The 14,025-nt window shown below is 48.4% G+C and overlaps 1 protein-coding gene across 3 annotated transcripts in view; it reads left to right on the forward strand.

Moving 5' to 3' along the window:
• The window catches only part of rassf3 (Ras association domain family member 3), a 169,747-nt gene that overhangs the window by 79,769 nt on the left and 75,953 nt on the right, over nucleotides 1-14,025 (forward strand). Inside the window, exon 1 of one of the 3 annotated variants that reach the window (XM_080191302.1) lies at nucleotides 9,711-10,331. The exons of the other annotated variants lie outside the window; for them this stretch is intronic. Within the exon in view, the coding sequence (XP_080047428.1) occupies nucleotides 10,209-10,331 (123 nt within the window). The 5' untranslated portion in view covers nucleotides 9,711-10,208. Of the gene's footprint in view, nucleotides 1-9,710; nucleotides 10,332-14,025 lie in introns of those variants that run through there. 3 annotated transcript variants of the gene reach the window in all.

Here is a 14,025-nt window from a genome sequence, read left to right on the forward strand (position 1 = left end):
CTGATTTCTGCAGGCAAAAGGAACATGTCCAGGCATGGTGTGTTTCTTTAATTTAAACAAAAGGGCGGCATGATAGCGCAATGGTTAGCGCTGTTGCCGCACAGTGCTGGGATCCCGGCTTGGGTCACTGTCTGTGTGGAGTTTGCACGTTCCCTCCATGTCTGCATGGGTTTCCTCCGGGTGCTCCAGGTTCCTCCCACAGTCCAAAGATGTGTGGGTTAGGTGGATTGGCCGTGCTAAATTGCCCCTTCGTGTCAGGGAGACTAGCTAGGGTAAATGCATGGGGTTATGGGGATAGGACCTGCATGGGATTGTGGTGGGTGCAGACTTGATGGGCCTCCTTCTGCACTGTTGGGATTCTATGACTCTATGAAAAGCATGGAAGGAAGACAATAGTTCCCTGGTGCAACAAATGGGAGTCAATTGCCAACCAATCAGCACCCTTTTCTCATGCGGCATAAATTGCTGCTCCCTTTGAAATTTGGCATCCTTCCATCTGTCCTGATGAGTGGAGGGGGGAAAACTTCTGCAGCATGTCTTATTTTTCAACACTGCTCGAGATAGGAGAGATCTAAGCCAGAGGGAGATTCTGAAGTGTTGGAAAGTAAGATCTGTGACGGAGAATGAACAGCTGACAAGATGGGAATTGTGAACTGATTTGCCGTAACAATAATAACAGCACATCAGCCAGGCGTGGGTAGCCTCCAAGTGAGGCCTCAGTGAGGCTGCAGGTAGAGACATGAACTCAACACAAAACACAGGGCAAAGGGCCAAAAGCAACTGAGCTTTCAAAACATATATCTATATTTATTTATTTTTTGGATATTATAAGGGTAAAACGCTGGTCAGCCACAGAAAATATGACTAAAATTGCCAAAAAAAGACTGGGTGTTGCCAAAGAAAACTGCGGCGGATAACAAAGAACAAAGAAAATTACAGCACAGGAACAGGCCCTTCGGCCCTCCAAGCCTGTACCGACCATGCTGCCCGACTTAAACAAAACCCCCTACCCTTCCGGGGACCACATCCCTCCATTCCCATCCCATTCATGTATTTGTCCAGATGACCCTTGAGATCTTGGGACAATACTGCACAGGAAACCATTCAGCCCATTGCATCGGTGCTAGCTCTTTGAAAGATCTATCCAGTTACTCCCACTTATTTTTTTAACTCGTAGGCCAGGATTTTATTTCCACTTCAAGCATTTATCCATTTTCTTCTGAATTTTTTTTACTTTCAAGCGCAAGGGTTGCGCCAAAATGGGTAGGCCCTCAACACACCCCTGCTTCATTGTCTTGGGTTTGTCAGAGATCATTATCATAGAATCCCTACAGTATATAACAATCCCACCCAGGCTCTATCCCCGTAACCCCCCCGTGCAGTTACTCCGCCAATCCCCCCCCGATACTAGGGGACAATTTTAGCATGGCCAATTCACCAACCCACACATTTTTGGACACTAAGGGGCAATGGAGTTACTGTGAAAATCCCTGAGTCGCCACACTCCAGCGCCTGTTCGGCTACACTGAGGGAGAATTTAGCACGGCCAATGCACCCTAACCAACACGCCTTTGGGAGGAAACTGGAACACCCGGAGGAAACCCACTCAGACACGGGAAAAATGTGGAGACTCCGCACAGTCACCCAAGGCCGGAATCGAACTCGGATCCCTGGCGCTGTGAGGCAGCAGTGCTAATCACTGTGCCACCGTGCCACCCACATTGTCCACAGCCAGAGGGATTCATTCCTTGCATTCAGCCCCCTCAGAGCAGAGAACCTTTGATAGCCCCTCTCAAATGGATGTCTACCACACTGCAGGATGAGGGTCAAGGGGCATGGGAACGTCATCACTTCCAGGTCACACACCATCATCCTTGACTTGGACACAATGTGGAAAGACTTGGGGGTGGGGGGGAGGGGGAGGGGGTGTAATCGGATAGCTCCGTCAACCATCACAGGCACCGTAGGCTTAATTACTTCCTTCTGCACTGTGTCGTTCCACGATTCTGTTCTTTCAGTGGGTCAAAATCCTGGAGGTCTCCACCCAACTGTACGCAACTGTGTCACCTCCAGCAGCTCAGCAAGAGAGCCCCAACACCAACTGTTCAAGAGCAACTCCATGATTCCCGTATCCTGAGAATAAATGGAAGAAAAGGGCCGGACACCAAACTGCCACAAGCATTCGATAAAGCGGCGTCAATATTTTTACACAACTTTAGATGAGCTGTTAGTGGACAGTGCCTCCAATGACAACAACTGCTGCGATCCTCCCAAAGGACTGCACTAGTGTAGCCTCGAGGCAACTGAAAATAATCGATTCCACCAATAAAGATGAATTTAGATGTCACCAGGCAAAGTAGAACCATAGAATCTGTACAGTGCAGAAGGAGGCCTGTCGGCCCATCGAGTCTACACCGACTCTGATGGAGCATTTTACCCAGGCCCTATCCCCGTAACCCCATGTATTAATTCCACTAATTCCCCTCTTCTGCACATCTTTGGACAGTAAGGGGCAAGTTACCATGGCTAATCCACCTAATTTACACATCTTGGGACAATAAGGGCAATTTGGCATGGCCAATCCTTCTAACTTGCATATCTTTGGACACTAAGGGGCAATTTAGCTTGGCTAATCCACCTAACCTACACATCCTGGGACACTAAGGGGCAATTTACCATGGCCAATCCACCTAACCTACACATCCTGGGAAACTAAAGGACAATTATGGCTAATCCACCTAACCTACACATCCTGGGACACTAAGGGGCAATTTACCATGGCCAATCCACCTAACCTACACATCCTGGGAAACTAAAGGACAATTATGGCTAATCCACCTAATCTACACACCCTGGAACACTAAGGGGCAATTTAGCTAGGCCAATCCACCTAACCTACACATCCTGGGACACCAAGGGGCAATTTACCATGGCTAATCCATCTAACCTGCACATCTTTGGACACTTTGGGGCAATTTAGCATGGCCAATCCGCCTAACCTACACATCCTGGGACACTAAGAGGCAATTTACCTTGGCCAATCCATCTAACCTACACATCCTGGGACACTAAGGGGCAATTTAGCTTGGCCAATCCACCTAACCTACACATCCTGGGACACTAAGGGGCAATTTAGCTTGGCCAATCCACCTAACCTACACATCCTAGGACACTAAGGCACAATTTAGCACGGCCAATCCACCTAATCCGCACATCTTCGGGACTGTGGGAGGAAACTGGAGCACCTGGAGGAAACCCGTGCAGACATGGGGAGAATGTGCAGACTCCACACAGACAGTCACCCAAGGCCGGAATCGAACCCGGGTCCCTGGCGCTGTGCGTGCTAACTACCATGCCGCTGTGCCACCCCAGTGTACTTCAGATCTATCCCTCTAAAACTGAGTTTGAGCAATGGGGTGGCACAGTGGTTAGCACTGCTGCCTCACAGCGCCAGGGACGCGGGTTCGATTCTGGTTTTAGGTGACAGTCAGAGTGGAGTTTGCATATTCTCCCCGTGGATAGAGGTGGTGGGCTATGGAGAGTGAGCCAATGAATCTTTTGCAAGTTTTGATAATGCAAAGCCACTATTTCAACTGAAGAATCCACCAGCAGAATAATCGAAACATCATTTACAGATCGGTGGGTGGGGGGGGAGAGTGAGTTCGGGGAGGAAGGCGATTGGACAGTGAAACCCAAGAGGGGTCAGAGGTGTTTATAAATATGGGAACAATTACACAGCAGCAGCCTCCAGCTAGGTACATTTTTATCTCAATCACGGGCTAAAGACATCCCACAAAGACTTTACATTCATCGTTCAGTCAAACGTTCTTTCTTTAATTAACCTTTCCGGTCACGCTGTTTATTTTTCAAGACAGACACAGTGGGTTTACAGAGAAGGCCAATATGATCCGGAGAATTCTGTTTATCTGGAGGAAAGTGTGTGCCTCTTTCTTTGCTGGGCATGCTCATGTGATCAAGGCAGAGTTTTTTGCCTGATTAAATTACACTCTGCGGCCCTGTTCCGAATCGGTTAAAGAACAGCAAGTGTATCGACCAAGGCAGATGTTCCAGTCTGGGAAAGTGCTTCAGAGTTGGCCGACTGACAATGGTGTGTCTGTAATTGTAGAATCCTCGGATCCCTACAGCGCAGAAAGAAGCCATTCGGCCCATCGAGTCTGCACCAACCACAATCCCACCTAGGCCCCGTTCCCATAACACCTCCTAATCCCCCGGACACTAAGGGGCAGTTTAGCACGGCCAATCCATCTAACCCGCACATCTTTCGGACTGTGGGAGGAAACCAGAGCACCCGGAGGAAATCCACGCAGACACAGGGAGAACGTGCAAACTCCACACAGACAGTGACGCAAGCTGGGAATTGAACCCAGGTCCCTGGCACTATGAGGCAGCAGTGCTAACCCCCGTGCCACCGTGTCGCCCCAAAACTGTTGCGCTTTCAGGGGACGTAATCTATGCTTTGCTCCTGAAGGGGTTGTATGTGGTCGCAAACCTTTTCGATGTTGAATAGTAAGGCACCATGGTTGGAATTATGGGGTAAAACCCATATGGGCCAAACGGCCTTGTTTCCTCATAGACTTTTACAGTACAAAATGAGGCCTGGTATGGAGGGTATTAGCTATGAGGAGAGGTTGGAGAAACTTGGTTTGTTCTCACCGGAACAATGGACGTTGACGGGGGGGGTGCGACCTGATAGAAGTCAACAAGATTATGAGAGGCGTGGACAGAGTGGATAGTCAGAAACCTTTTCCCAGGGTGGAAGAGTCAATTACTAGGGGGCACAGGTTTAAGGTGCCAGGGGCAAAGCTTAAAGGAGATGTACGAGGAAAGTTGTTTACACAGTGGGTGGTGGGTGTCTGGAACTCGCTGCCGGGGGAGGTAGTGGAAGCAGATGCAATAGTGACTTTTAAGGGGCGTCTTGGCAAATACATGAATAGGATGGAAATAGAGGGATATGGTCCCTGGAAGGGTAGGAGGTTTTAATCCAATCGGGCAGCATGGTCAGTGCAGGGTTGGCGGGCCGAAGGGCCTGTTCCTGTGCTGTAATTCTCTTTGTTCTTTATACTCTTTCTTCAGAGGAGGTGAGGAAGGTCAGTGAGGAATGGCCGTAGAAAGCCCAGCATTCACACAGCGCCTCTCACAAGCTCAGGATATTTTCCCACCTTGGGGGGGACAGAATGGTGGTGTCATCACTGGATTAGTAAACTAGGGAGCTGGGTTCGGTGCATTGGTGGTGCTAAATTGTCCCTTAGTGTCCCTGGATGCGGAGGTTAGAAGAATTAGTGGGGTAAATATGTGGGGTTATGGGGAGAGGGCCTGGGTGGGATTGTCTTCTGTGCAGATTCGATGGGCCGAATGGCCTCCCTCTGCACTGTAGGGATTTCTATGATGCCATGATACTGGAGTCCAGATCGGCAGTCAGTGTGGGTCAGCGAGCACATGGAGGAGGGGGCAGGATGGTCCTGCTTTGGTAAGGAAAGGTTCAGGATAGATGGGATTGTGTGTGGAAGGTGCTGAGGGTCTGGGGGGAGTGGGAGGGAATGGGGGGAACGGGGATTGGGGGGGAGGGTTTGAGGGGGGCTGATAATGCCGTTGTGATAGTTTCAGAGTCAGAAACAAGCTAGCCACTTGTTTATGCTTGTGTGTGTGTGTGTGTGTGTGTGTCATTGTTTTACTTTCAGTCTGAGTATAATAACCAGCAGCGGAGGCGGGATGAGGTGTGAGGGGGGGTTTTGCTGCTGGAACGTTAGGTGATTCATGTCAAGTTGCAGCAAACTTTGAAGGTGACGTGAAAGTCACTTCAGACTCCCAAGGAAAGCAGCTTGTATAATGCACAAGAACAATGCTGGAAAATCTCAGCAGGTCTGACAGCATAAGAACATAAGAACATAAGAACATAAGAAATAGGAGCAGGAGTAGGCCATCTGGCCCTTCGAGCCTGCCCCGCCATTCAATAAGATCATGGCTGATCTGTCGTGGCTCAGTTCCACTTTCCCGCCCTCTCCCCATAACCCTTAATCCCCTCTCTTATCAAAAACCCATCAACCCGCTTCTTAAAAATATTTAGCGAGGCAGCCTCCACCACTTCAACGGGCAGAGAATTCCAGAGATTCACCACCCTTTGAGTGAAGAAGTTCCTCCTCAACTCCGTTCTGAACCGCCCCCCCTTTATCTTGAGGCTGTGCCCCCTAGTCCTACTGTCTTTTTTGAGCGGGAAGAGTCTTTCCACCTCTATCCTATCCATCCCATTCATCATCTTATACGTCTCAATGAGATCTCCCCTCATTCTTCTAAACTCTAACGAGTACAAGCCTAGTTTATTCAGCCTCTCCTCATAGCTCAACCCCCTCAACTCCGGTATCAGCCTAGTAAACCTCCTCTGCACTCCCTCCAAGGCCAAAATATCCTTGCGCAGGTGCGGCGCCCAAAACTGCACACAGTACTCCAGCTGCGGCCTCACCAATGCCCTATACAGCTGCAGCAAGACCTCCCTACTTTTATATTCAATCCCCCTCGCTATGAAGGCCAGCATCCCATTCGCCTTCCTGACCACCTGCTGCACCTGCAGGCTGGGTTTTTGCGACTCATGCACAAGGACCCCGAGGTCCCTCTGCACCGTCGCCTGCTGCAGTTTTTCGCCACGTAAGTAATAGTCCTTCCTACCATTCTTCCTACCAAAGTGGACCACCTCACACTTGCCAACATTAAATTCCATTTGCCATTTCCTGGCCCATTCGCCCAGCCTATCTAGATCCTTCTGCAGACTCTCCACACCCTCCGCACAATTTGCCTTTCCCCCAATCTTGGTGTCATCAGCAAATTTCGACACCCTACACTCGGTTCCCTCCTCCAGATCATCTATATAAATGGTAAATAGCTGAGGCCCCAGCACCGACCCCTGGGGCACCCCACTAGTCACCAACCGCCAATCCGAATAGCACCCATTGACCCCCACTCTCTGCCTCCTATTTGACAACCAATCCTCTATCCACGCTAACACCCTACCCCCAACTCCATGTCCTCTGACCTTCTGCAGTAACCTCTTGTGAGGTACCTTATCAAACGCCTTCTGAAAATCCAGAAAGACCACATCCACCGGCTCTCCTCTATCCACCGCCCTAGACACATCCTCATAGAACTCCAGTAAATTTGTCAGACACGACTTCCCTTTAATGAAACCGTGTTGCGTCTGCCCTATCAAGCAATTCCCTTCAAGATGCCTCGCAATTTCCTCCTTAATGACGGATTCTAACATTTTACCTACCACAGACGTTAAACTAACCGGCCTGTAATTCCCCGCCTTTTGCCTGGCACCCTTCTTAAACAACGGCGTAACATTAGCCGTTTTCCAATCCTCCGGCACTTCCCCGGAATCCAGCGACGTCTGGAAAATAACCACCAAGGCATCCACTATCACCTCCGCCATTTCTTTCAGAACCCTCGGATGCATTCCATCCGGTCCTGGGGACTTGTCCACAATCAGCCCCTCCAGTCTGTCGCGCACCACCTCTCTAGTAACAGTAATGTCATTAAGACCCTCCAGTCCTACCACCTTTCCATCGCTAACACCCGGCAAATTATTCACGTCCTCCTCCGTGAAGACAGAAACAAAAAAGTTATTCAAGACCTTAGCCATATCCCCATCCCCTACCACTAGGTCCCCTTTCTCATCCGCTAAGGGACCAACGTTCACCCTAGCCAGCCTCTTCCTTTTTATATATTTATAAAAACTCTTGCTATCCTTTTTTATATTAAGTGCTAGCCCAGCTTCATAGCTTCTTCTACCCTCCTTTATCAACTTTTTTGTCAATCTTTGTTGACATTTAAACCTTTCCCAATCCTCTTCTCGCCCACTGCTCTTAGCTACTCTAAATTCCTCCGCTTTTAATTTAACACTTTCCTTCACCTCCTTCGTTATCCACGGCTTATTACCTCTCTTCCTACTGTCCTTTTTAACCATCGGAATAAATTTCTGCTGAGCACCAAGAAAGATCTCCTTAAAGATCCTCCACTGCTCCTCAGCAGACCTACCTTCCAACGCGCTCCCCCAGTCCACATTCGCCAATTCTTCTCTCATCCTACCATACTCCCCTCTATTCAAACAAAGGACACGTGTCCGGGAACCCACTTTCTCCTCCTCCATCTGCAACAGAAACTCCACCATACAATGATCACTCTCTCCAAGAGGCATCTGTGGAGAGAGAATAGAACCAGTGTCTCCACCTGTGTGACCCTTCATCAGAGCTTATATGGTATTCCAAGTGCTACAGAGTTAAAGTTGGATTTGATTTTACTGTCACATGTATAAGAGTAAAGTGAAAAGTATTGCTTCTTGCGCGCGATACAGACAAAGCATACCATTCATAGAGAAGGAAACAAGAGAGTGCAGAATGTAGTGTTACAGCTAGGGTGTGGAGAAAGATCAACTTAATGCAAGGTAGGTCCATTCAAAAGTCTGACAGCAGCAGGGAAGAAGCTGTTCTTGACTCGGTTAGTACGTGACCTCAGATTTTTGTATCTTTTTCCCGACGGAAGACGCAGAAGAGAGAATGTCCGGGGTGCGTGGGGTCCTTAATTAAGCTGGCTGCTTTTCTGAAGCAGCGGGAAGTGTGTGGAGGTCCAGTTGCCCTAATGACTGGCTAGCTGGGAAACCCAATAGAACAATGGCCTGGGTACGATACTCTGTCAGAGAATTGGTATAGCTCGGATAGGCCAAATGGCTTCCTTCTTCTCTGTAGAGACTCTGTGGTCATGCTGGATTCAGAGACAATGTTCCTGATGGTAGGGGAGTCCAGAACTAGGGGTCATAGTTTGAGGATAAAACCTTTTAAAACTGAGGTGAGGAGAAATTTTTTCACCCAGAGGGTGGTGAACGTGTGGAATTCCCTACTGCAGAAAGTAGTTGAGATCAACACATGATGGCACAGTGGTTAGCACTGCTGCCTCATGGCTCTAGGGACCTAGGTTCAATTCCTGGCTTGGGTCACTGTCTGTGTGGAGTCTGCATGTTCTCCCTGTGTTTCCCCTGGGTACTCTGGTTTCCTCCCACAGTCCAAAGATGTGTGGGTTAGATGCATTGGCCATGCTAAATTGCCCCTTAGTGTCCTGGGATGTGTAGGCTAGAGGGATTAGCAAGGTAAAGATTTGGGGCTAGGGCTTGGATGGGTTTGCTGTCAGTGTAGACTTGATGGGCCAAATGGCCTCTCTTCTGCCCTGTAGGTTTCTATGATTCTAAGAAATTGGATATAGCTTTTGGGGCTAAAGAGATATGGGAGGACGGGGTTAAAGTTTGTTTTATTAGTCACAAGTAAGGCTTGCATTAACACTGCAATGAAGTTACTGTGATCAGGATATTGAATTTGATGATCATAATGAATGGTAGACCAGACTGGAAGGGCTGAATGGCCTCCTGTTCCTGGTGTACTGGCTTAATCTAAAGTAAAAGTTTAACTTTTACTTGAATTTTTACTAGGTTCCTGTAACCTAGTAATGAGCTCTGTCGAATATTATCAGTGACATTGTGACTCAGTCCAAGTTTTACAGTCTGCACCTATTCTCTGTTCCCTCCTTTTGTTTCGGTCCACACACGCATTGGGCCTTGAGAAACACAAATCCATCTTCACACCCTGTTATCTCCTGATTAAAATCTGGTTGTTGGAGTTTGACCGGTGTAAAGTTGGGCAGGAAATGCTGGCTAATTGCAGGAGGGAGGGAGGGCTGAACAGAAATGACTTCATCGCTCCGTGTAGATGTGGGTGTGAGTTGCAGGATTAGCAACATCTGATTTACAAAGCACAGTTCTGAACAGCCAGCAGCTAACCTGCACTCTGACTCCTGTCTCTCTCTCTCTCTCGCTCTGTTTTACGAAGTGAGACTTGTGGCACTGTTGTTTAGTTTCGCCTGTATAGAGTTTCACAGACTAGAATCTGGGGGAGCAGCGCAGACAGAGAGGGAGAGAGGGAAAAAAAAAGGGCAGGGAGGGGTTTCACATACAATGTCAACACTTAACAGCTCGCTGGCTGCCACAGGACTGTTCTCCTTGGAGTGAAGGGAGCTGCAAGTTCCAGTTTAGAAAGAAAGGGGGTTCTGAGACTGCAGCAGCAATCGCCCCAGTCCCTACCTCGGCTCCGAATACTGTACATTGTTGTGCTGACTGCGGCTGTGTGTTTGCTGGAGGGAGCCCTGTGCAGATGACCTGGACTAGCACTATGAGCAGTGGTTACAGCAGTTTGGAAGAGGACTCCGAGGAGTATTTCTTCACTGCCAGAACTTCCTTCTTCAAGAAACCTCAACCCAAAGTCAAAGCTGATCGAGTAAGTTGCATTTTTTTCCCCCTTAGCCTCTCTCTCTCTCTCTCCCTTTGGTGACAGTGTTTTATGAAATCAAGGGGTCCAAATGGTATTAATCAGACTAAAACCAGCGAGGAGACAGGGAAACAATTGGTGGAAAGGATAAAGTATCCAATTTCTGTCAAAGTCATGCAGAAGGACACAGTAACTGTGTGTGTAAAGCTTCTGATCTGTACCGCTCCTCTCCATAGCCCGGCTTTTGTACCTTCCTGGCATCGGTCCATATTTCGGTGTACAACTTTTTAAATATTTATATATATCATCTGACATTGTGGTGCTCAGCTTTGAGGAAGCGAAGTGTGTGTAATGTGTTGTCAGACACACACACACACTCCCCCACACACACACACAATTCTCAGACACACACGCACACAGCGCTGTTCCTTCATCAGGGTCCACTCACCATGTGAAGGAGCAGCGCTCCGAAAGCTCGTGATTCCAAATAAACCTGTTGAACTTTAACCTGGTGTTGGGAGACTACTTCCTTGTTAAAACCTGATAAGCCACAAGTTAAACAACACATCTTCCCTCTTCTCTGGAGAGGGGGGAGGAAGGTGGCTCTGTTTTCTTCCTATGAACATGGATTCGATGGGCCGATTGGCCACTTTCTGTCTCTACCTCTCCCTGAAGGGGAGCTGATTTTCCTGTTAGGATGGGCAGCACAGTGGTCAGCACCGCTGCCTCACAGCGCCAGGGACCGGGGTTCGATTCCCGGCTTGAGTCGCTGTCTGTGCAGAGTCTGCACGTTCTCCCCATGTCTGTGTGGGTTTTCTCCAGGGTGCTCTGGTTTCCTCCCACAGTCCAAAAGACGTGCTGGTTAGATATGTTGGCCATGCTAAATTCTTCCTCAGTGTACCCGGAGAATGGCAACTGGGGATTTTTTTTACAGTGATTTCATTGCAGTGTTAATGTTGGCCTACTTGTGACATTAATAAAATAAATCTAAAACTTACAGTTCCCACATCCCTCTTAATTGCCTGCAACTTGTTTGGTGAGTCCACAACAGCCAGTAGGTTACTTGACTGGGTTAGTTGACCACTCAGCTCCTCAGGCATGTTCTACCATTCAATGAGGTCATCATCTTGAAGGACAGTTGAAAGGAACATTTGAAAAGGCACAGTGGTTAGCACTGCTGTCTCTCAGTGCCAGGGACCCGGGTTCGATTCCCGGTTTGGGTCACTGTGTATGCACGTTCTCCCTGTGTCTGCGTGGGTTTCCACCGGGGGCCCCAGTTTCCTCCCATATTCCGAAAAGACGTGCGGGTTAGGTTGATTGGCCGTGCTGAATTGACCCTTCATGTTCCAGGATATGTAGGTTAGCGGGGTATAATAGGTGGGGTTACAGGGTAAGGTCCTGTAGAGTTGGAGAGTCGGTGTAGCCTCGATGGGCTGAACGGCCTTGTTCTGCACTGTAGTGATTCTCTGATAATCCTACCACTCTTAGTTTCATTGTGATACTCCAGAAGAATGCACCAATTTGCAGAGGATAAGTACGCAACCCCACGAGGGAAATGAATGGATGGCTGGGTGATAGACGGGATGGACTTCAGATAGAAAGATTCCTCCTGTGATTTAATAGCTTTCACCATCTAGGCTGGTGGATATGGAATGGTCTCTGCAGTACAGGGGTTACCCACAGGCATCTTGTTCCTGTTAAAATGGAATACCCTCAGGGAAAGTCTGGATAAAATTGGAGGGGGTGGGAGGGGAGGTGCCTTCATACCCAAATAGAATGCGCTTTGTGTCGCACCAAATTCTAATCGAACCTATTAACTTCCATTTTAAATGGTCAAATATCACATTTTCCACACGAGTGCCCACCTTGTTTTCGGCCTGTGTTGAGCGTTTCAGTAAACGTTACGGATTAACAGCGTCGTTTCATCAGGGCGCCAACCAGATTTTCAACTGCCTGTGTCACAGCTTTGGTTTCAAGGCCAGCGGAAAGGTCGCTGCTCTCTTAGAGAAGGAAGATGCCACATTGTCCCTCACACATCTCCTGTCATTGTCTATAGAAACTCTACAGTGCAGAGGGAGGCCATTCAGTCCATCTAGCATCCACCAACTCTCGGTCAGAGAATCTAATGGAGGCCGCTGTCCTCCCCACCCTGCCCTATCCCCTTAACCCCGTGCATTTATCGTGGCCAATCCACCTAAACCTAAGGTTTATGCTCCATTGTAGAAACTGTGATCTAGATGTTGTTGCCCTGTACTGTTGAGGGTGGGAATGTTGCTTTTCACCCTTCCCGAAATGGGGGGCATTGGAAAACCAAGGCAGGAAAGGATTAAGCACTTTAAACAAAGTTTATTTGGTTGTGTCACAAGTAGGCTTATATTAACACTGCAATGAAGTCACTGTGAAAATCCCCCAGTCACCACACTCCTGCACCTGTTCAGGTACACTCGGGGAGAATTTAGCACAGCCAATGCATCTAACCAGCACGTCTTTCAGACTGTGGGGGGGAAACCGGAGCACCCGGAGGAAACCCACGCAGACACGAGGAGAATGTGCAAACTCTACGCAGACAGTAACCCAAGCCCGGAATCGACCCTGTGTCCCTGGCGTTGTGAGGCAGCAGTGCTAACCACCGCGCTGCCTCACAGCTCTTGGACAAAACTCAAAAGCTCTTCACATTGGGTAAACTACTGAGTGGCATCCCGTACACAGTAAGATCCCACAAAGAGCTGCAACGCATTTCTGGTCATCCTTTTTTTTTGTTCTGGCAGTGTTGGCTAAGGGAGGGATTGTTGCTCAACAAACCGAGAGGTTTTCTGACGACCGTGGGGTCTTTAATATCCAATGAGAACAGCAGGATGGGCCCCTCACTTCAGTGTCCCAGTGAGGGCTGCACCTGTGGCAATGCGGCACCCCCCCCACAGCACAGCAGCGAAGTGTGGAATCAAATCTGGATAATGGAACTCCAAATTGTAACCCAGCGATTGCTAATCTTAAATTGACTTCCCGTAATGCAATTTCTCGATTTTTAAAAAAAAAACTCATCCTTGTTTCGAAATCCCTGTGTGACCTTGTCCCTCCCTATCTTTCTAAACTCTTATCAAGTCCACAAATCTTTGAGCTACCTGTGCAACACCAGTTCCAGCTCCTGAGCAACCTCAGTTTTAATAACTTCATTGTTGTTTGTTGTGTTTTCGGTTACCTAGGCTCTGGAATTCCCTTCCTAATCTACTCTGCCTCTCTCTACCTGTCTATCCCCTATTAAGGTGCTTTTTAAAACCCATAAGTTTGACTCAGCTATTAATCATCTGCCTGAATAACTCAGTATCTCACAATTTATAGAACCTTATAGCGCCTTCATAGAACCTTAGTTGCAACTTTATAGAACCTGAGTTAGGCCGCACTTGGAATATTGCGTTCAATTCTGGTCGCCACACTACCAGAAGGGTGTGGAGGCTTTGGAGAGGGTACAGAAAAGATTTACCAGGATGTTGCCTGGTATGGAGGGCATTAGCTATGCGGAGAGGTTGGAGAAACTTGGTTTGTTCTCACTGGAGCGAGGGAGGTTGAGGGGAGACCTGATAGAAGTCTACCAGATTATGAGGGGCATGGACAGAATGGGTAGTCGGGAGTTTTTTCCCAGGGCAGAAGAGTCAATTCTAGGGGGCACAGGTTTAAGGTGCGAGGGACAAGGTTTAAAGGAGAT

Source organism: Carcharhinus amblyrhynchos, chromosome 6 (genome assembly GCF_965287045.1).
Source record: "Carcharhinus amblyrhynchos chromosome 6, sCarAmb.v2.hapA, whole genome shotgun sequence".
Taxonomy (NCBI): domain Eukaryota; kingdom Metazoa; phylum Chordata; class Chondrichthyes; order Carcharhiniformes; family Carcharhinidae; genus Carcharhinus; species Carcharhinus amblyrhynchos.